Source organism: Astatotilapia calliptera, chromosome 14, assembly GCF_900246225.1.
Source record: "Astatotilapia calliptera chromosome 14, fAstCal1.2, whole genome shotgun sequence".
NCBI lineage: Eukaryota > Metazoa > Chordata > Actinopteri > Cichliformes > Cichlidae > Astatotilapia > Astatotilapia calliptera.
The window spans coordinates 27,424,790-27,452,082 of NC_039315.1; the positions used below are offsets into that span (position 1 = coordinate 27,424,790).

The 27,293-nt window shown below is 42.2% G+C and overlaps 1 protein-coding gene across 1 annotated transcript in view; it reads right to left on the reverse strand.

Annotated features, from left to right (window-relative positions):
• The window catches only part of pde2a (phosphodiesterase 2A), a 201,588-nt gene that overhangs the window by 103,648 nt on the left and 70,647 nt on the right, over positions 1-27,293 (reverse strand). The window contains exon 2 of the mRNA XM_026192065.1: positions 13,680-13,770. Within this exon, the coding sequence (XP_026047850.1) occupies positions 13,680-13,770 (91 nt within the window). The remainder of the gene's footprint in view (positions 1-13,679; positions 13,771-27,293) is intronic.

Here is a 27,293-nt window from a genome sequence, read left to right on the forward strand (position 1 = left end):
AGATCGAGACTACTGCAAATTATTTGTCAAGCAATTACCAGTAACTTTTTTTAAACACAATCTTCGAACTTGGCCTCCTCTTACCATCACAGTGTGTGTGGCTTTGCTGGAGGGTTGCAACCATAAAACTTCCTTAACAGAGCAAAATAAAATAAAATGCTATCAAACACTAGTGTACTGTGAGTCATTACTCTCAAAGGGATTACTTTTTTGTGTATCTATAGCCAAACACTGGCCCTTTTATTAGGCCTTGCTAAAACCTGCTTTTACCTTCAGAACAGTTTCAGTTTTTCACAGCACAGAATCAACAAGACCCTGGAAACATTTCCAGATCTCAGGGATGAGGCGCTCCCGTTCCACCACATCTCAAAGGAGCTCCACTGGATTGAAATCTGGTGACTGTGGAGGGCATTTCATGTCCAAGAAACCAGTCTGAGATGATCTGGGGTTTGTGACATGGTGCAGTATTTGCTGGAATCACTGTGGTCATAAAGGGGTGGACATGGTCAGCAGCAATTCTCAGGCAGGCTGTGGTGTTGAAACAAACCTCAGTCTGGCCCAAAGTATGCCAAGAAAATATCTCCCATACCATTACACCACCACCAACAGCCTGAAGGTTCCCAGACAGATCCATGCGTTCATGTTGTTGCAGGGCAGGGATAGCTCAGTATGTAGCGTGGTTGTCCCATGATCGGAATTTCGGGGGTTCGAATCCACTGAACAGCTACCCTGAGGTACCCCTGAGCAAGGTGCTCCCCGGGCGCCTGATTTGCAGCTGCCCACTGAGTGAATGGGTTGAATGCAGAGAGAGTAATTTCCCCACAGGGATCAATAAATTATATGTTGTTATCATTATTATTTTTACCCTAAATCCTGATCCCACCATCGAAATGTCACAGCAGAAATCAAGACTCATCAGACCAGGCAAGCGATGTCTTTCGAATCATCCTCAGTTTCCTGTTTTTAGCTGACAGAAATGGCATTTGGTGCGATTGTCTGGTGCTACAAACCATCTGCTTCAAGGTTTGATGTGTTGTGCATTCAGGGATTTTTTTCTGCTTGCAACCTGGTTGTAACAAGTGGTTACTCAAGTTACCATTGCCTTTCTATCAGCCTGACGCTGTCCTGCCATTCGGTTTGAACATCAGCAGGTCGTCTTCACCATGCCTAAATGCTCTGAGTTGCTGCCATCGGATGGCGTTACGAGGAGTTTAAAGGGTGTACATAATAAAGTGGCCTAAAGTGTAAAATCCTGCATGCTCTATTGTTATGACACCATCTCGTTATTTAATAGAGTGTCTTTTAGAGTTAGTCAGCCATCAAATGGTGGGTCAGCGCATTTTGACACAGAACTAATTTAAAATGCCGATCAAGTAGTGCAAAAAGAGACCAAATCGGTTTAAGCTGCAAAGAATTACAGCTGTTATTGTGAATGCTATGATGAGAAGCTCCAGCAGACAATCATTTTAAGGGACTAACACAAGGCTGAGGATAAAGAAATTTGCATTATGCCTCGATTCAGTTATTTCATCTTTTATGAGAGAAGCAGCTTCAAGACTCTATTATAGCCTCTTTACTGTCGGTTTGGATGTAGCAATCCTCAAACCATTACAGAGGTAAACAAGTTTAGGCATGGCTTGGCATGTCTGCACCCCCCACTATGCATAAACCTTTTTAGTATTTTGGGGAATCTTTCCAAGCATGAGAAGTTTGAGAACCTTCGTTTTCTTTTTCTTTTTTATTGTATTTTAGCTTACAATAACACAAGGAGAACACTCAGATATCCCTTTTTTAAAGTTATTCATTATTAATAAGGTTTTCTAAACTGTAATCATAGGCAACTGCTTTTATGCAATAACGGTGCTTTGCATTTTGCATTCAATGTAAGATGTGCAAAGTCACAAAGCAGCGTTAAATTCACAAAAAACAAACAAACATGCAGTTTTCTGCACATCAGTGTTCAGACAGACCGATGAGAAGAACACGGCTCATTTTTACATTGGCCGTCTGTAGGGATCTAAAAGCTCATATTTCCCCCTCAGTTAACTGTCAGTTTCTCCACAGGGATGTCTAAAAGCCACTCACATGTCTCGATGTATTCCTCCTGATAGAGCCGAGCTTTTAGAGTAAAAGGTACATAAGCCTGGGGGATGTTGACCTCTGTGCCTATGGAAATTTTTAAGTGTACCTCTGAGTGCATCATTGTATGCGTGTGCAGCATCGACGTGTTTGTGTGGAGGTGAAAGGATTGATCTCTTTTATCGGTGTGAATCGGATTAATCGCGTAGGCCAGTAACCCACCATCTAACAAGGTGGAGTGATGAAAACACACCTACATAAAGACACGCATGTATGCACCCACACACGCACAAACGCCTACACCCTCACATCTGAATACACATACTGAAATCTCTCCGATAGGAAAATTTGAGCATGTTAGAAGTATATATAAAGGTCAACACTGAAAAGTGGCACAGTACACTGCATAGGCGTATACAGTACACACACACACAAGCACCTACACATTGCAAGTGGACAGGAACTAAGTGTGAGAGACCCAGAAAGAAAGGGACACGCCCCTCTATTTTAGTTCAATCCCCTGGGGAAATCACATACTGACACCTCTTCTCCTGCTGTTCTTTCACCCACTTCCTCAGTTCTTTTTCTTTTTTCCTCTGGCTTTTATTCTCCCCTCTATTCAAGTCTCCATTCAGTAATGGTCTATTACCACAATGGAAGGCCCACAAATTGAATGGGACAGAATGAGAATAGCACCAAAACACACAAACAGCCACAAAAAAATCACACCGTGTCACATTAGGAGGGAAATGAAGAGTGAAGAGAAAAGTGCACCTTTTTCTCTATCTATCTATCTATCTATCTATCTATCTATCTATCTATCTATCTATCTATCTATCTATCTATCTATCTATCTATCTATCTATCTATCTATCTATCTATCTATCTATTTATCTATCTATCTATCTATCTATCTATCTATCTATCTATCTATCTATCTATCTATCTATCTATCTATCTATCTATCTATCTATCTATCTATCTATCTATCTATCTATCTATCCATCCACCTCTCAGTACCTATTACTCATACTGCTCTCTTCTGCCTCTGCACTCACATCCTTATCTAACTTGGCCTCGCTGGCGTTAAGCTACTGCAGTGATGCCAGATGAACAGAAAACCATCTACTTTTTTTTTTTTTTTTTGGAAAAGAAGCGTGGGCAGGCCACCCACCTTAAGTTTCGGATTTTATGCCGTTGCTCATAAACTAGCGAACAGTTCTTGAGTAAAAAAAAGGTTGTTTTTATGAGGCATAGGCACGAGTGGGATGAAGCAAGAAGCATAGAAAAAGGTGAGACATATGTTTATATATGCATGCTTTTTGTTGCCTGGTAAACTAAATTTACATTATATAATATTACAGGATGTCTTTGCCATCCGCAAAATAGAATAAGAAAAATGTAGTGGTCGTGATGGACGCACATGCAGCTTTTGGTTACGAAATCCCATAAAGCCTAAATGGCTTTGGTGCTTTGATGAAAGAAGGGTAATGTATTGTTATGCTGCACTTCATCTCACACTTACAGCGTCCAAACAATGATTCATAATTCTCTGAAATTCATGTTATTTATTTAAGCTTTATTTAACCAGGAAAATAGGACTCTCCTGAAATTAAAAATATCTTTTACAAGAGATTCCTGGCGAAGTAAGAAAGCAGTACAACCAGCAGAGTTGAATAAACTCAAGTTAAGTAGACTAAAATACAGGCAATAAAGAATAAAAATACAAAAACGACCAAATTTTATAAACTTCAGGGCCAATAAACCCTGAAACGTCAGTAGAACTCTTTGCCTGCTGCCTGAAACAAGGATAATACAATTCAAACATTTGCAGCCTGGAGTAACTACTTTAAAATCACCTGAAGTTTTACTGAGACCAGTTCCTTAAGTTTTTGTTGATGTTGAAATGTTAATTGGATTCTCCCTGCAGACTACCCCGACGATGAGGCATGTGTACGTCCACCTTTTAACTTTTCATGACTTATATTTTTTCAGACATGCAGCAAAAACACCGACTGCAGCTCATTACCAAACTCTGGACTGACCGAACACACCCGAACATGCCCTTATAGCTTTCTGTGTGTAGTTATATTATTAATAATGTGCCAGTCAGAAATCTGAAGAAACTGACATTAAAATATCGTTACTGCCAGATCTTTCCTGCAACCTTAAGCAACACATAGTTGGTTTTTTATCATTAAAGTAGCAAATGAGGCTAAAAACCTTCCATTTTGACCGAGGTCACAAACCTCCCTTAGTTATGGAGCTGCAGACTCAGGCTATTAAGGACATGGCGTGATGCACCGAACTTTTTCCTCCACTCCCTAGTTTTTCACTCGCCATGTGCATACTGTGGGGCCACTATGGCAGACCATTAACTGTTTTCTATCCTCTCCCATAGCTTGTATTTTCTCCTGTTTGTTGTTGGTTTTTAGGCTTTTTTTCTCTTACTTTTAAAAGTCTCTTCCTATGAAAACTGAGTTCTTTTTTCCCACCATCACCCTCTGCTTGCTCACTGTGGATCATCAGATTACTGGGACTCCCTCTTAAATATTGTATGATCTTTACCTCACAATGCAAAGCACCTTGGACTGAATTGAATTAAACTCTGACTAACATCAGCTTGCACCGTGAAAGCCTGCAAAGGTGTATCTGTTGCTGTACTTGCTTAAAGAGTTTCTGGGTAGAGGATCACTTTAAGAAAGAGTTGCAGAACAACTTCTCTATATCCTTTCTGCCTACATGAGGTGAATGATGACTCACCGCTTGTTTCTTTCTTCTGTTTTGCTCAAAGTGGTGAATGCGCCTGGAGGCAGATAAAGCCACCTCACAATTTCACTTTTCTTGTTGTACTGTGGCAAGGCCACAGACGAATTAGCTTCAGAGAGGGGTCAGTTACTGCAAAGTGGGTTTTGCAAAAGGCGAATAGATCATTTCTTCTTAACAGGCATACAATTTAAACTGACATCTCACTGGGTGAATATACCATTTCTTTACACATGAGAGCTAGAGAGCTTTAAGAAGCAGCAAACGATGTCATGTACCAAAATCTGAGGAAGCGAGAAGCAGCGTGGATTACATGCTTCTCTCTTGATCACTGGCTAATGAATCCACAGATATGAGTAAAGTCTATGGAGCCCTGGGGAGCATTTTTGTGTGCTGAATAAATCAAAGTTCTTCTCCGTTTCCTTTTTGTTCTTGTCGGGGCAGAGGTGAAGAAATAATTAAGACACAATTTTTACTTTCATGTCATATTTACAATTTTTTTTATTGGTGTGGACAGGTTTGCTGTTAAAAGCTTTGTGAAAATTAATTTATTCCTAATTAATTTAATATTTTGCTAAACTAATTAATGTTTATATGTATGAGTGGTCCAATTACAAAACTGTTGTTCACAGGCAACAAAACCCACAGTTTCTAAAACACAAGACCTGTGGCTGGTAATCAATGTAATAATGGCTCTGTTTAGTTAAAACCCAGTGAGTGACCACAGGTTACAAACTGGAGGGACAATAAGAAGAAATGTCATGTTCACTGCAGGAAAAAAATACATGTTATATTACAATAACATTATAGTTTATTTTTATTTTAAGACCATTTCTTGCAAGGCAGTCTCCCCTGATCTCTGCCTACCTTAATTTCTACATTAAATAAATTATATTAAATAAATGCCCAGAAATGAACAACAACAAAAGTTCAGCATCCCCAGGGTATCATTCAGGAGTCTCTTTACCCCACTGTAGCATCAGTCACATAAAGCTGGTTATCAACTCATTAAGTTAGCTCAGTGTTTTCCCTGCACATTAACATGAAACCTGGAAGAAAAGCCAGCAAAAATAATGAATGTGCAAGTTTACAGACTTATCAATATCATAGCTCTCTCGCAAGGACACAGGAAAATCAGATGGATTATAACAGAGTTTTTCATAAACGTAATATTTAAAAGATGGGCTTAGTTTTTATTCTTTCAGCTGTAGTCTGAGTAAATAATAAATATAAAACAGAATTTATTCTATGTGCAAATTTAATAATAAGGTCCAAGGTATTTTAGGATCACATATTCGTGCTAATAGCATCCCTGTTTTTTCCTGATGCTAACATTGGACATTATTAATAACTCTAGGCCACGACATTTCCCTGGATGGAGCTTCCAACTTAACCTGCTCCACAGCAGGTTAAGTTACCATGGCAATGTACCTGGTAAGAAGTGAACTGCCTTCATAGCACAGAAAACCCTGAAGTTATCTGGATATGATGAAATTGTGCTTCGTAGTACAGCCCTCAGTTTGGGGTTCAGAGTCAGTGTCCAAAGCACTTCAACACGAGGACAAGAGCAGCTGAGGAACAAGCCCGCAATAAGAGAACAACTATATCTCATCTCTAACCTTATTAGAGGCGAAACAATCAATTCAAATGCAAGAATGTGATTAATGAAAACCGTCCACGGCAACAGTTTTTGTGGCCTCGTAGTGTTTGGCTGCAGTCTTTGGAAGCTCTCGTGCCCGCTTGCCTTGTTTTTCGTCATATCAACATTGCCAGCTGACAAAGAACGTGTCGTGATTATCACCTTTCTGTCTGAATGAAAGGGGGGGCTCGAATGCCTACTCGTTCTCTTTGGAGTTTTGCAACTCAGCAGGGTGCCTGGACAACAAATATACAGCCTTACAGCATATTTACCTGCAGATATGTGAGAGTAGCGGACTGTGGGAATGTGAACACGCGCATGCAAGCAGAAGGAGAAAGAGCTTGTTCAATGCCCCACAGGGATCCACTTGAGATAAAATTCAGCAGCTCTGAATAATACAGTCCATTTATCAAGGAAAAAGCGCTAACCCTGACATGCGCACGCACACAACGCATATATACAGCACGCAGAGGGTTGTTGTGGAGTGAAGGTGCCCTTGTGTCCGAGGTCGTTTATCAGAATGTGTAATTCAAAGTGCCATGGCAGGCGAAGCCTGATGGTCTGAACTTCAATTTCTTCTCATTGCTTTGAACCGTACAGCATGTAATGCAACACTGCTGTGCCCCTGTAAAGTAAAACACCCTCTCTCCTCTGTCTGGATTTGCATCAGTCAGCCACAGAAAGCCCTGCTACAGGAGAAAAGCCACCACAGCAGGACAAGAAGGCAAATAAGCAAAAGCACAATCTTTTATCTTAACAATGCAGAAAAAAACGTTTGAAGCAACTTTACTTTTTAATAATATAAAGTTTCCAAACAACCATCATTAAGTAAAAATACATAAATTCAACCATGCTCCAAAATCTTCATCTGGGAGCCACAGGACTAAACAACCAAACTATGTAAAGTAGGTAGAAATACCTCAACCACATACTCTGGTTAATTCTTACTAACCAAAATTACATTATTATTAAAGTTTTAGTATGAGTAAAAGTTGATTTTGTTAGTGAAAATTGTAGAGTAAAGGTATTGTGATATTTGTAGCCACTGAAAATGTAAGTATGTAAAAGAAAACAATCACTTATATTAAATGAGAGTATAGCACTCACTACAAAGCTCAAAAATATTAGGGAACATTTGATCATCACAATATAACACAGCTAAACTTCAGGAGTGTTAATCTGTCCAGTTAGAAAGCACGAAACACTGTGAGTTCATTTCACCTGCTTTGAAGCAAATGAAACTGATAACAGGTGCAACAGAGAGGCGACAATAACACAACACCAAAAAAGTTGTTTGGTCTCGCAGCTGCTGCCCATAGATAATTTTTCTTATTATTTAAGCCTCCTGAGTGTTTTTCCTCTTCTTTTGCTTTTTCCTCGTCAGTGTTGGTAGCATGAGATCATGCCTGCAGCCCATACTGGTAGTCCAGCTCCTCCAGGATGGCACATCCATATGTAAAAAGGTGTATTTGTCTCAACAGTGTAGAAGAAATATCCGAGTTGGGCTGTTACACGTGGAGAGCTGGACAGGGCAGTTGAAGGGCAATCACCTAGCCTGAAATAACCTCCAGCAGATTACTCATGTGCATGTTTCTGACCAAACTGTCAGATACCGACTCGATGAGGGTGGCACGATGGCCTGAGGTCCTTTTGTGGGACCTGTGCTCACAGACCAGCATCGTGTAGCTCGACTGGCATTCGCCTGAGAACACCAGAACTGACAGGTCCACTACTGGCGCCCTGTTCTCTTCACAGATGAGAGCAGATTCACACTGAGCTCATGTGACAGACATGAAGAGTCTGGAGACAACGTGGTGACCACAGTGGTACCTGCAACATCATCCAGCTGTTTTGGCAGTGGGTCATCGATGGAATGGGAGGGCACGTCCTTGGAGGGTCGCACAGACCTCCATGTGTTAGCCAGCTGTAGCTTGATTACTGTTAGCAGGATTAAATCCTCACCTATTGTCACACCTTACGGTAGCGGTGGGTTCCTCCTGGTGCAGGACAATGCGCTGAATGATGGAGGCACTGATGCCATTGTCTGGCCCTGATTTGTCCCAGACCTGAATCTAATGAGAACTTCAGGGAGTTTTTACATTGGTGCACCTGACACCAACAGATAGCACCACAGACTGATCAGGAGCTAACTCATACCCTGATCCATGTCTGGAAGGAGATCCCCAAGGACACCATCCACCATCCCATCAGGAGCATTTCCAGATGCCGTCCGAAGTGCATCCAAGTCAGATCGGTTTTTAATGTTGATTTTTAACCTGTTTATTTAATTGATCAGCTTCTGGTGTGATTTAAGTGTTTTGAGCACTGCACAACTTACTGTAGTTGTGGCTCACATCATCAGGCACCTTTAATTAAAACATTTCATCAGTTCTCTTAATGACTTTTGGATTCTTTCATTTGCATTAGAGTAAAAGACTGTCAGTGCAAATTATTACAACCAAAGCAGGTAACCTTCCTCTTGGGGCTAGGCAAGGATGAATGTTTTAAGATTGCTGCAATGAAACCTACGAATGACATGACTGATACAGAATGATAGTGTGTAAACTTCAAACTGACACCTGCAAAAAGGCAATAAAAAGAAATCTGGTGTATTTTCCCTTTAGGCTATACAGTATAACACACACTACGAAGTTTGATCTGCAAACAAACTCAAACTGTCCTTGATTAAAACATCAAAGCAGAACAACACAGGCTGTACAAATGAATATCTGCTGAGTTTGATTTAATTAAACAGCTTATTATTGCTTCGTGTTTACTCTGAGCCTCGGGTTCAGTAATTCTGCTACAAGGAGGGTTTCTGTTTTTGATCATGCACAGGTTGGTGCTGCTCTGTGCACAACACAATCAAATTGAAAAATGGACGTCCATGAGAGTAAAGTTCACTGAAAAGTTTCTTTCCCAGCAGAGAGCACAGCATACACAGAATCCTAATATTTAAAGCAAACTATTGTTGTCTGGTCCAATACTGTACTTTTCCAAAACATTTACAGACAGTGAAACAAAGTCCACAGGCAATCACGCAACAAGCTCACGGAGCACCGCTGTCTACATCAGTTAATGAGCCACCAAGCTTGCCTGCTGCCTTCACCGAACGGGCAATCGATTGAGGCTGTCACCTCACTGCACATTCTCCGCCGCTGCAGCCACTGCTCATGCATGACACACCTACCTGTTATTACAGAGTCCCTCGAGGTTTGGAATCGAAATACTGCGTCGGGAATTGGAAAACCTCATGAATCCTGCTCCCCATAGTTTCAGTTGTGCCACAATCGATCAGCGCAATAAAACCGAGAGCAGAAGCTCATACGTGCTGGATATTAACTGTAAGACTGCGAGTATGTGGAACTCCACAATATTATGTACAAGACACACATAGCAAGCAAATCATCCTCCAGATGTAATTTGATCTCCATGTGGTTTCTGCTGCATGTAAACGTCCTTCTCATCATGTAAAATGATGCAGTCTCCTTATTTGTGGCACAGCTTTATATATGTCTGGATTTGTAACTGTGAGGTACATTTAATGCATTATTGCAGACTTTGCATTTAAAGTATTTAAATGAGGTATAATTTAGATGCAGGCACGCAGGCGATGAGACACGCACTCTGTGCTCTGCCATCATCTATATGAAGAGCACTTTAAAATATTCTCACTACAATGCTCGTGAGTAACTTGAGTCGTCATGTTATTCGAGGTTATCTGCCGCTGCGAGGTGACTGACAATCCACCTTCCATGCAGCGGCACACCCACACCACCTCACATGCAGTTCAGCGACACACACACACACACACACACACACACACACACACACACACACACACACACACACACACACACACACACACACACACACACACACAGGTCACTGGTCTTCTGTGACCAGTTGAGGCGATTTGTTTCAATTGCCTGATCAACAACAATGGGATCAGCGGTGTGTGTATTTGGATGAATCCGCTGAATATAAAGCTCCAGGTTCGCTGCTTACAGCCTCATGTCGCATCGGTGGTATATTATTGAGGATAAAATCAAGTCAGACAAGAAGAAATACACTCTGGAGGTTTCACACAAGGCTGAAAAGGCCACATCAGTTGCTTAAGGGTAACAGTGCTGCTTCCTCATGTCTCCTTTCAAAAGGAAAATGCTTGATATTAGTGACTTTTTGCATCAGACTCTGGCTACTGTGGATGGATTTTTTTTTTTTCAGTGATTCCTTCTACTGGTTCCAAAAGAGGATTCAAGATTAAATAAATACCTTTTTGGAGTATAAGCTAAGCTTAAAATAAAGAGATAAGACAAGCTATTTTAACTAATAGTGAAAGAGCAGTGCGTCAGTAGCTTTACCGCGAGCTCAGCTCTATGTCTTATTGTTTTGCATGTATGCAAATGAACAGTGAACACCTGGATCTGCCCACAACCACTAGATCAGACTGTATGAATACGTAAAAATGTATAAAATAGTTCACATTACGCGAGCAACAAGTAAAATGGTTTTCTTAAACTTTTGTCGTCAGATCAGATTAACACTTTTATCTCAAGGGCAGGCACGCTCACATAGAGCAAGCAGATACATGCCCAGTGCAACTAATGCAATAGTCATGTTTTAATCCCCATAAGAAAGCTTTCTCTTCCAGCGGTGAGGTCAGAGCATAGAGTCTAACCCTCGCTCCCCAAACTGACAATTATAACACCATACAATGCAAAACCCCAGTGGGCTAAACCTACTCAATTCAGCAGAACCACTTTCATGTCATTAAGGTCAAGCTATCGGGGGAGCTCGTGTATGGAGTTCTGGGACACGCACTCAAATCCCCTCACGCACACACAGAAATAATTAAAGGTTTTTTTTTTCTTCTTTAATTCAAATGGGCTTTTTTTTCTTCCACCTTAACATTCAGTGCAGAATTTTCCCCTGCTTTTAACTCGTGCCCATCATCTTTGGCTAAATGAGAAGAAAACGTGGAAACATCTGTGCAGAGAAATGAGAAAATGACAAGGATAGCGGATAACTGGGAGCTGGAGGAGAAAGGTGAATGAACACACCTGCCCAAAGTGTTGCTTCTGCACGCACTTGGTGAAAGTCACAGAGCTCGCAGACGTGTACGTAAACACTTCAGAGACTTTGGAGTGAAGCATGTTTGTGTGAGTGTAAACATCTATGAAGCCAAAATGATAATAATAATCATTTGTATTGACACACAGACACCCAGTGGAGTGGAGAGTGAGAAGAATCCACGAAAATAATTATTTTGTTAAATATCCTCCGATTCCCTGATGAACTAATCCTCACATCTGTTTCACTGGAGACTGAGGAGAGATGAGTCTGCTGCTTTTACTGCCCCACTGTCTCGCAGGCACGTACAAGCCAGCATATAACTGAATGCATTTTACTCCATTACTGTATAAACTCACAAATCTCATGCATGACAGCAGAGATACGAACACTGAGGTTCTTCTTAATCGCCCTCCACCCCTCCAGCTCCTACTTATCTGCCATCCAGAGTACTGTTAGATCCATGGTGTGACAAAAATACTTTATTGTGGACAAAACTGCACTCAAGAAAATGAATGCAAAGACTTTCTCTCCCTTTAAAATGCACATTTGTAACCTGTAGCAACTGTGACGCTTCAGGTCGTCCTCCTGCAGGGCGTTACGCTTCCTCCAGACCAAATCACACAAGGAATTACAGTACGGGTGACGACAACTAACCATTAACAAACAAAACAGGCTGTAAGGGAGGAATGCAGTTGGACAGGACTTTCAGCCATGTGACCTGAGTGCGGAAACACGTACGTGGACATCTGACGCACAAATGCATTGGCAGCGTAAAGGCAGATACACATATACCGTACCTGCAGGCAGGTGTGTACGAATGAAAGCCGCAAGAATAAAAGAAGTACGTCGCTGCAGTCAAACACACAAAAGGTAGTAATGTTTTTTACATGAAGCAACATGTGGACAAAAAGTGGATTTTTCAGACCCATGTTTAGGTGTCCAACACGTCTTTGTTCTCAGAAACACCGACACGGATAAAGCATTTCTTTATGTTTATCACCTAACCCGCGTGTGTGACACTGCACATGCACCTGCACCCCTGTGAGCATATATCTAGGTAATTGAATCTGAGCACAACATGTCAACACTGGCAGCCAATCAAACTTTCTTTCTTTTTTTCCTTTTTTTAATTTCACTCCCAACACTATGCTTGACGGGACATGTGAATATAACAGAGGGTAGCAATTTTAGATTTTATGCATCTGCGTGTCATAAATCATACAAATGCAAAATAAGGAGCAGTAGGGACGACAGGATGCAGGGGGGAGTAGGAAAGATGAAACAACACGAGGCTTGTTGAACTGGGGACGCAAGAACAAACAGCGGCAATTTAACTGTTAGCCTAAAACAAACACAGACACACAGACACACACCCACACACACGTGCAAACAAGCACACCACAAGTGAACAGAGACTACGGTGCACAGGGCTCATCTGCCATTGAAAAAAAGGCACTGTCTTTAATTTCCTACCTTTCATGTTTATAGCTGCTTTATGTTTCATCTTTCCATCCCTTATCCCCCCACCCAACCTCCCCCTCACTCACTCTCTCTCTCCCTCTCTCTCTCTCACACACACACACACACACACACACACACACACATCCAGAGAAGTAATAAAGCCTCTCAGTGACTCAATCAACAGAAAAAGAGAGAAAGCAACAGGAGCTGAAACTTACCCTCCACAGACAAAAAGTCATCATTAGCAACCCCCCCCCCCCCCCCCCCCCCAAAAAAAAAAAAAAAAAAAAATAGAGAGGGTCAAAAAAAGAGAGAGAGAGAGGGGGGACGACAGATGTTAAAGGGAGGTCAAAGAAAAGGATGATAAGATTTTATATTGGGAAAACTGGAGAGTAGGAGGAAAATGCTTAAAAAATCAGTATTGTTTATAATTGAAAGGAAGATGAAACAGAATAGAGGGCATAGGGTGCAGAGGATATTACATCCTGTTTTTCAGGCAGTGTGAGAAGAGAAGAGAAGAGAAGAGAAGAGAAGAGAAGAGAAGAGAAGAGAAGAGAAGAGAAGAGAAGAGAAGAGAAGAGAAGAGAAGAGAAGAGAAGAGAAGAGAAGAGAAGAGAAGAGAAGAGAAGAGAAGAGAAGAGAAGAGAGCAGATCCTACCTGGAGTTGTTCAGACAGCGTGGTGGACTGTCTGGCACTCAGGGCTGGAGCTGAACTCTCGTCAGGACGCAGGAACACTTGCTGACCACGTCTGTAGGGATCAAAAACAGCAGTGAGTACCTCTGTGTGTGTCTGCGTGTTTGAGTTGTCCTTTGTGCACGCCAGCTGTCAGACTTTAAGTGATAAGCTGCTGGCAAAGGAGCATTTCCAATCCATCACACACACACTCCTAGACACAACAATTTATCTCTTCCTACATCTGAGGAGTGCAGGAATTTAAAGGTGTGTGTGAGGGAATGTAGGAGGGGAGAAAAAAGGTGAACGTGTTTGTGAAGTCCTTACAGGTCCTTTCCTTTCTTCCTCTCAAGCGCAGTCATGTCATCTCCACCTGTCGTACGCAGAGAGAGCGCCGGAGTCACACACACATTCGCGCACACGGCGAAGTACCGAAGCACACACTCGCGCTGGCAGGCTGAGACGCACACTGGCGCGCTAACTCCACGAGCTGCAAGGCATAGAGCTGAGAGTGAACACAGTCCCTCCTCCTCTCTCCTCCCACCTCTCTCTCATGCTCGCTCTCTCTCTCTCTCTCTCTTTCTATGTTCCTCCTCTGGGTCTTACCGCCTCCCTCAAACCCTCCCCATGATTCATCTCTCTACTGTCAGTATGTACGCTGAAGGGAACACTGTTATAAAGACACACATAATGGACCGACTTCAAAAAAAGAAATAGAATTACCATCTCGGTTTTGTCGTTTGCTTCTGCCAACATGTTCTTATATATAAATATATATAAGAACATATATATAGTGATGAAATGTCAGGTTAAACTGATTTTACTTGGCTTTGTTACCTGTGTTTTCTTGCTTTTTGTTGGTTTGTCAGTTCGCCGAGACAGAATAAAACTTCCTGTATTTGCTCACGAGCCAATTCTAATGGAACAAAACTGCAGGCATGCTTCAAATGTGGCTGTGGCTACAAAGAAGCGACAAATTCTAAAACATGGATGCATTCCTAACATCATCAACGTCATCAACCGAGCATCACAGAAAATCTCTACAATCATCAGCCAGTGTTTACCAAACTCAGAAATATAATCACAAGCTCACCTTCTGTATAGATTTATTTCCTATTTGCACAGCGTCATGTCACACTGAAGCTGACCTTTGACCTTTCGCCTCTGTCGCCTCTGTCAGTGCGCCCCAGGGCAGCTGTGGCTACAATGTAGCTTGCCATTGCCAGTGTGTGAATGTGTGTGTGAATGGGTGAATGACTGAATGTAGTGTAAAGCGCTTTGGGGTCCTTAGGGACTGAGTAAAGCGCTATACAAATGCAGGCCATTTACCATTTTAATTTAATCCAGTATTTTTGTTATGGTCAGAAATGTGTTTGTGCCATCCATCCATCCACAACCTTACTGGTCATCTGGCTCCATCTCACCCTGTCCCCATCATCCTCCTCTGTCGCACCAAACTTCTGCATGTCCTCCTTCACTACATCCATGAAGCTTACTCTGCAGTCTTCCTCTTTTCCTTCTGTCTGGCAACTTCATCTGTCCAACATTGCCACCGTCGCTCCTCTGCACATGTCCAAACCATCTCAGCCTTCCCTCTCTAACTTTGTCTCCAAACTGCTCGACTTAAGCTGTTCCTCTGATGTCCTCATTCTCTTCCATCCTGGTCACTCCCAATGAGCCACCTCCAGCTCTGCCCCAGTAACTGTCCAAACCGCACATCACAGCATGTCTCACCATCTTGTAAACCTTCCCTTTCACTCTTGCTGCTTCTTCTGTCTCCCATCACCCCTGACAGTTGTCTCCACCCAATTCACCCTGCCTGGACTCTCCTGTTCACCTCTCTTGTGCACTGTCCGTTGCTTTGGATGGCTGATCCCAAGTATTTAAAATTTATCTAGCTTCACTGTCTCTACCGCTTGCACCTTCACTTTTCCACCTCTCTTCCTCTTATTCACACACATGTATTCTGCCTTCCTTCTACTGATTTTCATTCCTCTTCTCTCCAGCGTATACCTCCACCTCTCCAGGCTCTCTTCCACCTGCTCCCTACTTTCTCTATACCTCTCCATTAACACTCTCAAAGCAAACATCACATCTGTAGTGATCCTCCTCAGCATGAAGCCATACTGCAGCTCAGTTATCATCATCTCAAGTCTCTAACCAAGCTTCAATATCGCTCTCCCAGTTGTTCATAAGATGACTGATCAGCATTAGTTCTCTGCAGTTACTATAGTTCTGCACGTCACCTTTGTCCTTGAATATCGGTACACTTCTCACTCCATAGGACTGTGTTACACATTCTGGTTTAAAAGTTCACCGTCCCTTTTCCTTGACATCTATGTAGACTTTAGAAACTCCCCCCCCCCCCCCCCCCCCCCCCCAAAAAAAAAAAATAACCCCAAAACATCAGGTTATTTGTGGAACCACTTAAAATAACTTTATTTATTTGCAGATATTTGGAAATTCATGAAAATTCGTATCAGCGAAGTTAGATGTGGAAGAGCTGTTGTTGCAAAAGTAACAAGCATAGATAATTAAAATATATCTGACAACATCCTCTGGTTTTTGATAAAGTCTTATTTTGTTTTATTTAAATTTGGTTGCTGTTCTGGAACATTTAATCATATCACGTGACCTGATAAAGGAAATCTTTGTGCACAAACCTTCAGGCTACAGTTTTTATGATATAGCAACAGGAGAAGAAAAGTGAGAATGCTTTGGTGTTACTTGGGTCTCCTACCATCGCACACAGTTTCAAAGGCAATAAAAATCGATGAAGAATCATTTAAAACTCAAAAAAGACTCAATTACATCATTGGCCCTTTCATTTTTTCACACCCGCATTTATTATTGATAGAGTTTTCTTAAGTCTAAATAAAACAGAATAAAATCTTTGAAAATAAATCCTGAAAATCAAAAGCAGGAGGAACCCTAATTTATCCGAAAAAACCAGCTTAGCAGAAACACAGTCACACACCACCGGAGCTCGATGCTTTTAATCAGCCGGCAGATTTATCATGTCGGAGTCTAGAGCGATGCTGACAGCGACAGGACATTTAGCATGAAGCTGTCAAACAGACTAAAAGGAGTCTGTCCAATGCAAGTCTGTCAAACTCACAACAAACCATGGCTAGGCACGCTTACAAAGTCACATCACATGTTAGCGGATGCTCTTCTTAAGCAGTCGTATCAAGTCAACACTCTGCTGGTAATTCTTGTTATTTTTAATACATTGTAGGTATTTGTATGATAGTTTGACAACAGCTAGGCCACTTAACTGAGTACAGATTTGAAGCTATCACAGACAGACAGCCACAGTGCGGGATTACGGCGGACCGATTCAAATGAAGTAAGCAGCTTCGGTTCAAATGCTGAAAATTGGCCTGACTCGGGAAAGATAATGGTAATTGTTTGGAAAAACAATCAAAACTAAGCACTGTTGTGATGTGTTCACTGAAGGCTGAAATTGTCTGAAATAAATTCAAGAAGGTTAAGCATTCATACAAAATCACATAGAGTGTATAGCAATGGCTATTTGTCTTTGAGTAGTACTTTTGCTTTAATGCACAAGCTCATGCTGGACAAATAATCAATGGCACATGCTATTTTATGAATTTATCACTACACTAAATTTAAGAACCAAACCCAGTTGAATCCTTTTATGAATTTATTGAGTTCACAGGCAGTCAGAGGTTAAGCCCTGGCTCATGGGGTTATGTTGAGGTGAGAGTGCTCGGATATAAAATGCTCTAATATCAAACCCAGCGACTGCCTGTTTTGTAAACAGTGAAGGGTTATTCCAGTACAGCACAAGCTCAGACTGTATCGACTGTGTTGTGTTGGCTAATAGCTGCAAGACACAAAGACATAATCAGCACAGCACACAGTTCATATCATCAGCTCTGTATGGCACACACTCACAGAGGCAGGAGAGCAGGCCCTTACATATACTCAGAAACACAAGCAGAACTACAAACAAACACCTCAAAATGGGTTAGTTCAAAGCAAATTCTCCTCAAAGACTGTCTCTTCATCTGCCGTGGACTCGGTGATCTAGATTACCTTTTACACACATGCACGCACGCGCACGCACGCGCACGCACGCGCAAACACGGAAACACAATTCTCCATGTTACTGCTGCCATAGTACAGCTGAAGAGAATATTGATCTCTTGTTTCTGATTAAAACCAGGGCTGCTCAAACGCAATCAACACACAAACCCACCCCGTGAACCCACCCACTGCTCTTTCTCACACACAGACCTGTAAAACAAACACACACACAAACTCTGGCAGCCTGAATCCAATGTGAAGGGCCATAATTAGTAATCAGTGAACACGGGATCGGATGATGATCCAGCCAGTAACCGCGCTCTAATAGTTGTGTATTGTCTTTATGAATAAAACATATATGTGAATGTATGAGATTTATATAATGTTTATTAAAAAACTGTGATTGGAAGTGTGTATATGCTGAAATCCAGAGCTCGCTTTTGTCCAGACTCTCTTTGAGTGATTGAAAGCACTAAACAGTAAAGCTGCACTCAGGGGAATAGGGCTAATCTACATAATGGTGGAGATATATTAACAGCATCCTGATGCACACACACACACACACACACACACTTAGGTGTCAGTTGAATGTAAGTCTTCCTCATCCTCCACACTAGCAGCGCCCTCTCCGATGCGACTGAGCCAAACAGAGTTAAGACAATGATGTATTTATGTTTTGTTATGTTTATCTCTCTATTTAACTGTATCATTACGATGCTAATTACAGGGCAGTCTTTATGCAGTTTTATGTACATATTATAGTACCATGTGATTAAAGACTGATAACAGCCTTACAGCTGGTAGATTACAGCTATTTACAACCGTACTGACATTTCACTATTTGTTTTTCTCTGAGAATATCACTAGAATGTAAATGAAAGGATTCATTTTCAATGCAGATTTCTCCAAAATCAGCCCTCTTTTGTCTTACTTTCATTTTGGACCTCCATCAAAGCTTGAAAGGGGGGCTGTGCAACTTGACCCTTTTCTGTAAAACAATAGCGATTCCTTTTTCTAGATGGGATGTGCTCCGCTTGATGAGGAAAGTGCATTTGGAGAAGTGTTTCTACTGTGTGTGGAGCAGGTAAGGACAAAGAGAGGAATTACTTGATCATGCTCATAGTGGGAATATAAGATTGTTAGATAAGGCTGATAAAACTCAAATGGATCTGAACCACCTCACAAAGACGACTTATTGTGCACAATAGCAGTCATACCTCATGTAATGCACAATGCTTTACCTTAGCTATGCACGCAGTGCTGAAACAATCCATCATGGAACCTATTAGTAAAATGTCAGACACCCAGTTATTGATTAAAGCGACCAACCCCTGGTTGACAGTGGGTAACAAGAACCTGCTTTTAAAAGGAAGAAACACTCCTGCAAAACTAGGGTCAGACGGTGGCAGCCATCTGATGCAACCAGTGGGATGACAAACCGCAAACAGGACATATAAATAAATAACACATAAAAGTAATAAATAAATAGAGTAATAAAAGCACAAACTGCAGGATGGAGAAGGCAAGTCTGTCTACAGGAGTTAATAATAACGTTACAGTTGCACTAGGAAAAACAGCTTAGAGGCCAAGGCACCTCAAAAATTACCGAGACTTTACACAAGGAACTTCGGCAATGAAATGTCTTGACTCTTGACTCTTGACAGTGGCATTAAGCAGGAGTGAGTCTGCGAATGGTTTGTAACTGAATGCAGTAACGTTGACAACTATCTGTGATAAATCTGTGAAAATTGCAAATCTCACTCCTACACGCACAGAAATTCCTCCAAAAATAGCTATAGGCACGATCAGGCATAATATTATGACCACCTGCCTAATTTTGTGCCGGCCCCCCTTTTGCTGTCAAATTAGCGCATTTAGGCATATGCTCCACAAGACCCCAGAATGGGTGTTCTGGTATCTGGCACCAGTGGAGGTGGGGCCTCCACGGATCAGACTTGCTTGTTCAGCACATCCCACAGTTGCTTGATTAGATTGAGGAACTGGAGATTTTGGAGGCCAAGTCAACAGCTCAAACTCATTGTTGTGCTCCTCAAACTATTGCTGGACCATTTCTGCTTTGTGGCACATTATCCTGCTGAAAGAGGCCACAGCCATCAGGGAGTAGTGTTTTACAGTGTACGTGGTATGTGTCAAAGTAACAACCACATGGATGGTAGAACTTGAGGTTTCCCTGTAGAACAAAGCATCACACTGAATTTTACCTTCTTCCCATAATGCATCCTGGTGCCAGGTGATCCCCAGATAAGCAACGCTCACACATGCTCAACTGGCCACATGAAATAAAAGACAATGTGATTCATCAAACTAGTTGAAGTGCTCATTGTTGATGGTGGACAGAGGTCAGCATAGGCATCCTGATTAGTGTGCAGCTCTGCAGCCCAGTACACAACAAACTGGGATGCACTGTGTATTCACACACCTTTCTATCAGAACCAGCATGAACTTTTTCAGCAGTTTGAGCTGCAGTAGCTCGTCTTTTGGGCGCAGAGATCAGCCATCGCTCCCGACATCCATCACTGAGCCTTGGCCGCCCATGACCCTGTCGGTGGTTCACCACTGTTCATTTCTTAGATAGATACTAATCACTGCAGACTGGGAACTGCAGAGCCGCAGTTTTGGAGATGATCTGACCCAGTCATCTAGCCATTACATTTTGGCTCTTGTCAGACTTCTTTAAATCCTTACGCTTGCCCATTTTTCCTGCTTCTAACACATCAGCTTTGAAGACAAAATGTTCACTCGCTCACTGATACATCTCATCTACTTACATGTGCCATGACAACAAGATAATCAGTGTTATTCCTGTCAGAGATCATAATGCTGCACCTGATCAGTGTAGTTTTTGCAGGACAGTAATTCAACTACAAAATTATATAGGTTCATATGTATATATATAAATATATATATATATATATATATATATATATATATATATATATATATATATATATATATATATATATATATATATGTATATGAATTTAACCAAAATAAAACCAGTTGGCAACCACTTGAGTTGAGTCCCCTCTTCCAATGAGAGGTACTGCAGACAAACTGTGCTGATCAGTGCAAACTGACCCAGACCGGCTGCAATGTTCTGGCAATCAGTCTGCGTTTATAAATTAGACAGCAGCTATTTGCAGACTAGTAACTGCAGTCATTCGGAGTCGGACCAGACTGCCTCTCAACGTGCGACCTGTACTTGTAATCGAAACACTGAGCGTGCACGACCCCTAAACCACAACTATTTGCTATTGATCGCCACATGCTAAAATACTCAATATGATCATGAAGCACCCACCGATTTTTCTTCACTGCAAAGCCATTACAGAGCAATGTGCAAACCTTTAATCACTCTGTCTGTGGGCGTTTTTACTGGTGCGATTCCTGTACTGAAACACTGTCATCTCCCATTACGGTGAAGTTGCTCGGTTTAAAGAAATACTCCAAGTAGCGTGCGACTAACAGTTTAGAGGGAGGTGTATGTCTGAGCATGTGTGTGAAAATTACTTAAACTTATTTTTACTCATAACTAATTTCCTTAAACAAAACAAGCAGTAAAACAACAGCAGGAAGGCAACAACGACACGCCCTCCTTTGGAAAGTCACGCAGGCGATCACACATGCACTTGAGGGCGAGCTGCTCTGTTTGTATTGATAACGTGTTTCAACACTGCAGTGCCTTTGTCAACGCGAGTCTCCTCTGCGAGGCATAGCTCTGGCAAACAATGAATTTGAACGCACAAAACTGCAATAACATTGCAACCGGGATGAGGGAAAAAAGCGCAGAAAACACACATGCACATATTTCACCTTTGTACAGCATGTATTCACCACACTCCTCTGATTCAAACCCTCTTTCACTTCTCAAGATGCAGGCCTCTTTTTTTTTTTTTACACAGTTTGATCAAAGTGTCTCATAAGCAAAGGTCTTAATATGACTGTGACTGATTTTTCAAACAATGCTCGGTTCGCTTCATTTTATACACCAGTCAGTTTCGAGCCTGATGTTGTGGGAGTCATTATTTCACTGAAACGGTCACAGCACCTTACAAATCCAAAGCTCTTTGTGTGAACAGTGGAGCTGTGCGTTGTGTCACGGCCAGCAGAATCCAAACAGCATAAATAACAAACCTTTCTGACTTCTGTTCATCAAAAATCACAAAGCAAAATTTTGAGAGGTTGCTTGGTGGTTGCTATGTGAGTTAGTGCGTTGGCAACCTGAAAGGTTTATAAGCCAGTTTCCATACCAACACGCGCTGTCTCCTAACTGAGTACAGGCAGATGAGAGGATGATGAAAATGGAAAAAAAGAAAGAAAGTGGAGAGGAAAGGAGACCTTACTGCTCTATAGAAATCTCTGTATAGGCTTGTGCTGTTTGGAAATCCTACATGATGTGGAGCACAATAACCCGACCCTGTAAGAGCTAATTATGCTGTATACTTATCTGAGAAATACATTTCACCTAGCAAGTACAAGGTATATAAACAGACGAGAGCAGCTGCTTAATTGAATCATTTCTGAGTTTGCTTCTAAGCCGAACTGATTGATACTTCACTGTTGGTGAAATTGCAGGCTGTTCAGCACGTAGCCTGTGTGAAACTCAACTTCTTCCTTTGTTTCTTTCTTCTTTTCTTTCTTTCCCTCTTTAAAATGAATTTGCTCTGTAAGTAATTAAACACTCGAAACGAATCTTCAGGGTGCAATATTGAGAGCGGCTCTGCCGTGCTGCAAAACCGCCAATTTGTTGTGCATGGCATGTTGAATAATGCTAAAACTGTCAGGGAGTCGTTTTTGGACGGGAGATGGTGCAGAAGGAGACAATTTTCTCGGGCTTCCAGCAACAGACTGGACACAGACTCTGCTTTGTTCTCTGGATTTCGTTCTTTGATCAAAATGCCATGACTTCAGTGACCTTTACATGAGAGCTGGACTGACCCCAAGCCGATGTCTGACTCTGTGTCTGTAATTGTTTCTTGCACTTCTTAACTGATCCTTTGGTCCATATTAAGGTCGCTGTCACTCACGGATAATGGACAGAGGCTTCAACTGGATTTACAGCAACAACAATTGCTTCTTATTGGTGCAGGCAAAGCCAGCACTTTGGTGGGTTTAAACACTCTATGGAAGTGATGATAAATTACTAAGTGACAGTGATTTTATGTAACTAAATTTAAGAGGCACTTTGCAAGTTTTGAACTTTCTTGGAGTAGAGCCAAATCCTCCACATCATAAGGAGCCAGGTGAGGTAGTTCGGGCATCATGCCTAGGATACCTCCTGCACGCCTCCTTGGTGAGGTATTCCGGGCATGTCCTACTGGGGAAGCCCCAGGGCAGACCCAGGACTCGCTGGAGAGATTATATCTCTCGAATGGCTTGGGAGTGTCTCAGTCCCTCCAGATGAGCTAGAGGTGGTTGCTGGGGTCAGGGAAGTCTGCAGCTTTGAGAGGCTGTTGAGCCACCGCAACCTTAACCCGAAATTCTAGAACAGATGTTACATTTGTTAAACTTTCTAGGTTTCTTTTTTTTTTCCTCTGTAAAAACTCGAAGAAAATAAATTGCAGTTGAAAGCAAGCCAGTGTGTCCCAGTGTCCAAAACCCCCAAATTGCAAAAGAAAAAAAGAACATTAGTTAAAATGTCCGAGTGCCCAGGAGAAGACTTTTGTTTGTTTTGTAGGTCTAAAGATTTCCCAACTACAATTATGTACAACACACAACAAAACAGCTAATGACATTTGAGAAACTGGAATCAATGAATGCTCAGTGATTTCCACTGAATGTTTTTTGTGTGGCCCGTTGGTTTGCGCTAATTGTAACTTGGGTGGTTTTGAAGAAATCAGAAGCTGCAACAAAAGGCAGCATGCAATTGATTTAGTCTCACAGGCGATGAGCGCAGAGTGCTGGTGTTTGTAGATGTCTGTGATGTGGCTTTCTGCTCTCACCGTAAAGGGTTGTAACTGGCTTTGTTAGTAATGAATACATACATTATTTACAGGAGCCATTTATAAGATATGAGAAGAGTTTTAGGAGTGTGAAACTCCCTTTGCTGTTTCAGCTTCTCTATGTTCTCTATGTTTACTGTGCTTCAAGGGCTGTAAGGGCCGGGCTGAATAGGATCTGGACTACTGCAGAAACCTTTCCAATTACAATAAGTGTTTCCTTATTTCTGCTAAGAATTCATGTCTTCAGCTATAAATGTTAATACAGGGTTAGGCGATGTACCCGAGTCTTCAGCCGATCCGTCTATTGCTCACTGAAGCCTCATCAGAAATGGTCTCAGTGGAAGGGTGGCTGTCAAGAAGCTATTCTTAAGGAAGGGAACAGGAAGAAAAGTCCGGGATATGCTAAATTACACAAGAACTGGACTGAAAATCAGTGACAACAAGTCTTGTGGAGTAATTAATCTAAATTTGTAATCATGAGTGTGTATAGAGGAGGTCAGGCGAGAGGTACAACAGGAGTGTCTACACCCATCTAGAAAACATGGTGGAGGCTCAATGATCCCAAACACACTGCCAAAGCAGTAAAAACATACCCGGTTAGAAAAACACACAGTGGAACACAATCAGTAGTGGATTGGTCTCCCCAGAGCCCGGACCTCAACTTTACTGAAGCAGTGTGTGACATCCAAAGGAGAGCTTTGAGTGAGCTTTAAGAAGTCTGGAGAACTATTCCTGAAGACTGCTTAAAGAAATTACTCTTTAATTAGTCTCAGGTCACAGCAAAGATGGCCTTACAAGCACCTTAGAAATGTGCAAATGGTGATTTTTCCTTATATACTGTGTTTCCATGTATGTTTCCACATGTTTCAAATGCTATTTTCCATTTTCTTAATAGAATATAAAGAAATAAGGGTGCCTCAAGACTTTTGCACAGTACTGTATATGAAAGACTATCTACACTAAAATGAAAGTTTCTAGTAATAACCTACTTGACTTTCAGAGTGGGGTTTTTTCCAGAAAGAAAGTCCCCAAGAAACAGTGTCACCATAAAACGTGGATTAAAATAGGTGTTTGTGTCAATGTTTATGTGTGTCATAGCTAACTGCTTCCTTCCTGATGTGCTGCTCAGCAGTGTTCAGGCACTCACACAGACACTCGGACTCACACACCCATTTCCTTCCTTCAGTAGTTGGTTATTGCTGCTCATGTCAGAGGTGAAGTAGTAAGCAGGGTTAGGGATTAGTGATAAAGCTCAGAGGATAGGGAAGAGGCAGAAGACAGCGAGATCAAGAAAGAAGCAAAGAGATGGAAGGAAGGCGCCAAACCTGCTAATAGGACATTCACAGTTGAGGTGGATCATCCGTGTCAGTCATATCGCCCGCGGTAATACCAGAATCAGTTAGAAGTTAGAAGATATCGCAGATGAAATACAGTTGTCTTTACATGCTTGCTGACTCGAGCTTTAAAAACATGCAGAGTGTGGTGTAAACTGCAAAGTAAGTAAATGCTGTGGAAGCTCTCCAACTGTGTGAAAATGGTCAGAGCAAGTCAAAGGAGCTTGCAAAGAAAAGCGTCTGGACTTCTTTAAGTTGCTTGAAGACGTTTCACCTCTCATCCGAGAAGCTTCTTCAGTTCTAAGGTCAAATGGTGGAGAGTCCCAGATATAAACCTAGTGGGAGTGACCCCCCACAGAGGGACAAAAGGACCCCCTGATGATCCTCTAATCGCCTGAGCCAAGGTGTGAAACTGGGTGTGGGTCCCAATCAGCCAGAGCTTCGGGTGTGTTCATTGTGAAACCTGGCCCCACCTTATCATGCGAATTCCTGAGGTCAGATGGCCCAGGATGTGAGTGGGCGTTAAGGCGTCTGGGAAGAGTTTTCTCCAAGCATGACATCCCAGTGTATTTCAGACCCAGCAACACGCTCAGACAGAAACTGGTTCACCCGAAAGACAAAACGCCAAAACACAGACTTAACAACGTGGTGTATGCTGTACAGTGCAGCGAGGAATGCCCAGACCTCTACATTGGCGAGACCAAACAGCCACTTCACAAGCGCATGGCACAACACAGAAGAGCCACCTCCACAGGACAAGACTCAGCAGTCCATCTGCATCTTAAGGATAAAGGACACTCTTTCGAGGATGCCAACGTTCACATTTTGGACAGAGAGGACAGATGGTTTGAAAGAGGAGTGAAAGAAGCCATCTATGTCCACTGTGAGCGACCATCTTTGAACAGAGGCGGGGGTTTACGACACCAACTCTCTGCCATCTATAATCCAGTTTTGAGATCCCTTCCCAGACGCCTTAACGCCCACTCACATCCTGGGCCATCTGACCTCAGGAATTCGCATGATAAGGTGGGGCCAGGTTTCACAATGAACACACCCGAAACTCTGGCTGATTGGGACCCACGCCCAGTTTCCCACCTTGGCTCAGGCGATTAGAGGATCATCAGGGGGTCCTTTTGTCCCTCTGTGGGGGGATACTCCCACTAGGTTTATATCTGGGACTCTCCACCATTTGACCTTAGAACTGAAGAAGCTTCTCGGATGAGAGGTGAAACGTCTTCAAGCAACTTAAAGAAGTCCAGACGCTTTTCTTTGCAAGCTCCTTTGACTACGATGACCTGGATGACTGAGAACCTTCACGGTCAGAGCAAGGTTAAAAGAAAGGGAATCAGAAAACAACCAGAGTGCATCTGAGAGAGGGAGAGAGCAATAGAGCGAGAGACAGAAATGGAGAAAAGCAAAACACAGCAGCAGCAGCAGCAACAACTATAGACAGAAAGTAAAAAATAATTGATAGAAGGAGTCAAGCAGGGGTGAGAAAAGAAGACACGGGAACACTGCAGCAAACCAACAAAACTTCATCATCCGCTCTCTCACACATCTTTTTCTTCTTCTTTTTAACTTTCTTTGCACAATCCTTATAAACAACTAATGAGGTGTGGGGGTGGCAAAGTCCAGCTGCTGCACGCTTCCCCATGAAGTCGATGTGTACGTGCCGTGATGTGTGTTTGGCAATGCAGCCTGAAGATTTCTGCGTAACATGCATCATATTTGTGCGAGGGTATTTGCAAACATTCGCATGTGCATGCGCTGGCAGCAACCAGACAGATCAGGTGGAAAATATCCAGCTAAATCTTTACCTGCACGTCTCATTTTTGTCTTTTTTTCTCCATCAAATGAGAACACAGCAGAGACGATATGGTGCTGAACAGATTGAATGGATGCTACAAATGGTAATGGCAAAAGATGATGTGTGTGCGCACACGAAACAGCCACGCGGACCCCGATTTGTTGCTATGGCATCCCATCTTCCTGAGGTGCAAAAATCACAGAACAATTTATACCCACAATTTCCTCTCTATAATGAAGCGGTGAATGCACCGACCCCGGCGTGCACAATGCCGAAGTGGATGCTGAAGTGGACTATAACGCGCGCACTTACCCCGAACAGGTGAACGCAACCATGCTCAAGAACATTTATATAAAAAAGTTATGAAAGAGAATAATCGTATATTCAGAAAAATACTGCTCACTAATTGAGCTAATAAGACAGAGTACACTGCAGCACAAGT